Genomic DNA, 3,713 nt, shown 5'->3' with positions numbered 1-3,713 from the left:
CTAATCAGCTACATGCATGATCTGATGAGAAGCTAGCCAGCTGAACTAACCAGCTACAGAAATGACCTGATGAGAAGCTAGCCAGCTGAACTAATCAGCTACATGCATGATCTGATGAGAAGCTAGCCAGCTGAACTAACCAGCTACAGAAATGACCTGATGAGAAGCTAGCCAGCTGAACTAATCAGCTACATGCATGATCTGATGAGAAGCTAGCCAGCTGAACTATCCAGCTACATACATGATCTGATGAGAAGCTAACCAGCTGAACTAACCAGTTATACAAATGATGTGATGAGAAGCTAGCCAGCTGAACTAACCAGCTACACACTTCAGCTGATTATCTTCTCATCAGATCATGCATGTAGCTGGTTAGTTCAGCTGGCTAGCTTCTCATCAGATCATGCATGTAGCTGATTAGTTCAGCTGGCTAGCTTCTCATCAGGTCATTTCTGTAGCTGGTTAGTTCAGCTGGCTAGCTTCTCATCAGATCATTTCTAACCAGCTACATGCATGATCTGATGAGAAGCTAGCCAGCTGAACTAACCAGCTACATACATGATCTGATGAGAAGCTAGCCAGCTGAACTAACAGCTACATACATGATCTGATGAGAAGCTAGCCAGCTGAACTATCCAGCTACATACATGATCTGATGAGAAGCTAGCCAGCTGAACTAACCAGCTACATACATGATCTGATGAGAAGCTAGCCAGCTGAACTAACCAGCTACACAAATGATCTGATGAGAAGCTAGCCAGCTGAACTAACCAGCTACATACCAACTTAGATCAATGATATTTTTAGTGTGGTTCATGCTATGGAAAAATGTACCAACTTAGATCAATGATATTTTTAGTGTGGTTCATGCTATGGGAAGATGTACCAACTTAGATCAATGATATTTTTAGTGTGGTTCATGCTATGGGAAGATGTACCAACTTAGATCAATGATATTTTGAGTGTGGTTCATGCTATGGGAAGATGTACCAACTTAGATCAATGATATTTTTAGTGTGGTTTTTACTCTGGGAAGATGTACTGATTAGGTATGATTCATAATTACTTATTCTTCAGTGCATTTAGATCTGGAGATATATCTGGATTGCAGCTAATATCTCACACACAGAGACATACCATCTGCAGGCAAGAAAGACATAATGACATCATAAAAAATCTAAAAATTTAACTTCTCTAAAGGTTTCCTTGACAAACATTTCTTGTGCAATTAAACTTTTATATAATTGACACTTTAAATTATGTTGTAGATGTTTATCACATCAGTAGACTTTTATTAAAAGAAAGTAGTCACCTCTGAAGTAGCAGACCCCTTTCTCATCTCTCTCCATCGTAATGGTCTCATAAGAAGCCTTGTTCGACTCTAATTTGGAAGACGTTGAGCTCTTGTAACCGACGAAGCCCTGCTCACATTTCAAAACCAGACTACGTCTGTTGATCAGAAAGAAATAGAACTTTTCCATATCGTCTACCTTGTCACTGTTGGCGAACAGGTGCCCACTCTTTTTGGCAGCAACATATTTTCCATTGTTGGCCACAAAGGTAACACTGCCATCCTCTTGCCACACCATATCAAACAAGCTGTTGGAAGACCTAAAAACAACAAATGTTATTTTAAAGGCTCTAATATCTTGTTTTTTATTTTTAAATAATGGTTGTGTATAACACTATTAGCTCGAAGTAAGACCACATGCTCTTTATGCTACGTTTCATACTGGTTAACAATAGGTAAGTACAATGACATCGCAAGCAGATGGAGACTGCAACCTTGAGATTCACTTAGCTCTGTAATAAGTACATCATTAATACCAAGCACTGTTCCCAATAATTCAGTTGTTAGAGTTGTTCTTTAAGTAACTGAAAAGTGTCCTCCCAGCTAACACATTAAGTTTCTATAACGTTGTTGAATAGTTGGTAAAATTGACAACATGTATTATATGTTGTGACAACTTTGTGCCACTGTTAGACGTTAATGGAGAATATATATTAATGGAATTTTTTAAAGCACAACTATTCAGCAACGTTGGTTGTAGAAATGTCACGTGTTAGATGGGAGGACACTTTTTATTTACTTTAGAAAATTTAGCTCTTGGAATAAGGTCCCTACCGTAAATTCTGATCATACTATTTAACAAATGTTGTCTATAAGAAGCTGTCAATACAACTAAAAGACCTTTAATTAATTCTATAAAAAAATTAATGCTACAAAAGTTATGGAATTAAACTAAGAACAATACTAAACAGGGTTAAGTACATTAGTACTAAAATGAATTTGAAGTAATGCAAGTAATGTGACAACCACAGCCAATATCAAACTGTAGTGGAATGGCATGTATCAGAACTACATTTTGACATTCCTTAACATTTCCTAAGTAGTGACTGCCACCAAAAACTGATTACTTTTGGGAAGAGTATATAAAAGCCTTTTCAGATGCAAAATATTCATATACCAAAATCAAAGATGTGTTCAGATTGAACATTTAGAATTACTAAGGTAGATCATCTTGGGGTACCAGGACCATCCTGAAAGAGATCTGTTCAGATTGGGGATTTAGAATTACTAAGGCAGATCATCTTGGGGAACCAGGACCATCCAGAAAGAGACCTGTTCAGATTGGGGATTTAGAATTACTATGGCAGATCATCTTGGGGAACCAGGACCATCCAGAAAGAGAACTGTTCAGATTGGGGATTTAGAATTACTAAGGTAGATCATCTTGGGGTACCAGGACCATCCTGAAAGAGATCTGTTCAGATTGGGGATTTAGAATTACTAAAGCAGATCATCTTGGGGAACCAGGACCATCCAGAAAGAGACCTGCAGCAAATTCTATCCCAGCCATGGTAAGAAATGTGCAGCACCTTATAAAAGGCGAACCATAAACCACAAATCTTAGTGTCAGAAGACATCCATGTGCCCCAGGCAACATTATCAAAAATTACTTCCATCTGGAAAACTGGACACAAGTCACGTGTACAAAAATTGCCTCCATAATATACTTTGTCAACCATCACATGACTTGAACAGCTGAAAGATGAAATGGATATTCACACTATCCCATACCAAGACATGTCAATCCTGTTGATGGACACAGTCTATGGATATCTGCGTGATCGAACTTTTGAAACGTGCTGGAAAAACAATCGTCCCTGTAAACTATATGAATTTGGAAAATCATGCAGGGAAAAGTGGTGTGCTGTGAACATGACAGCCTTACAATGAAGCCTTTTACAATGAAATATACACTGGGGGAATATTGTCAACACACAAGATAATAACGGACATAGTGACATGGAATGTAACGACCTGGTGAGTTTCCACATAATAATGCTGTCACAGCGTTTCTTTTCCCTGGTCTGTTGTGTTGCATGTTTTCCTGCCACTTGTGAAGATAAACTCGTTTTTCCTGTGTGTGCTTTTTTCTTCTGATTGTCGACCGACGCTGGTGGTAGTGATCCTAGAGGGAGTTGGATATCAGAACTTACTGCACATCTGTCATCCTTGAGAAGTCTTTCTGAACAGAAATAGCATTTGCTGCTACACAGTCCTCGTTAATAACAAAATATCATTTACTGCTACACAGTTCTCGTTAAGAACAGAATATCATTTGCTGCTACACAGTCCTCGTTAAGAACAGAATATCATTTGCTGCTACACAGTCCTCGTTAATAACAGAACATCATTTGCTGCTACA

The 3,713-nt window shown here is 38.4% G+C and overlaps 1 protein-coding gene across 1 annotated transcript in view; it reads right to left on the bottom strand.

Annotated features, from left to right (window-relative positions):
- LOC106476379 (protein singed-like) overlaps positions 1 to 3,706 on the bottom strand; it is a 6,717-nt gene extending 3,011 nt beyond the window's left edge. The window contains exons 1-2 of the mRNA XM_013937040.2: positions 3,505 to 3,706; positions 1,313 to 1,611 (exon numbers count right to left, since the gene is read on the bottom strand). Coding sequence (XP_013792494.2) covers positions 1,313 to 1,611; positions 3,505 to 3,518 — 313 coding nt within the window. The 5' untranslated portion in view covers positions 3,519 to 3,706. The remainder of the gene's footprint in view (positions 1 to 1,312; positions 1,612 to 3,504) is intronic.
- Positions 3,707 to 3,713: the final 7 nt, after the last annotated feature.

Source organism: Limulus polyphemus, unplaced genomic scaffold (genome assembly GCF_000517525.1).
Source record: "Limulus polyphemus unplaced genomic scaffold, Limulus_polyphemus-2.1.2 Scaffold10426, whole genome shotgun sequence".
Taxonomy (NCBI): domain Eukaryota; kingdom Metazoa; phylum Arthropoda; class Merostomata; order Xiphosura; family Limulidae; genus Limulus; species Limulus polyphemus.
The sequence above is the reverse complement of the archived record's forward strand: the minus strand, read 5'-3'. Positions and strand labels throughout refer to the sequence as shown.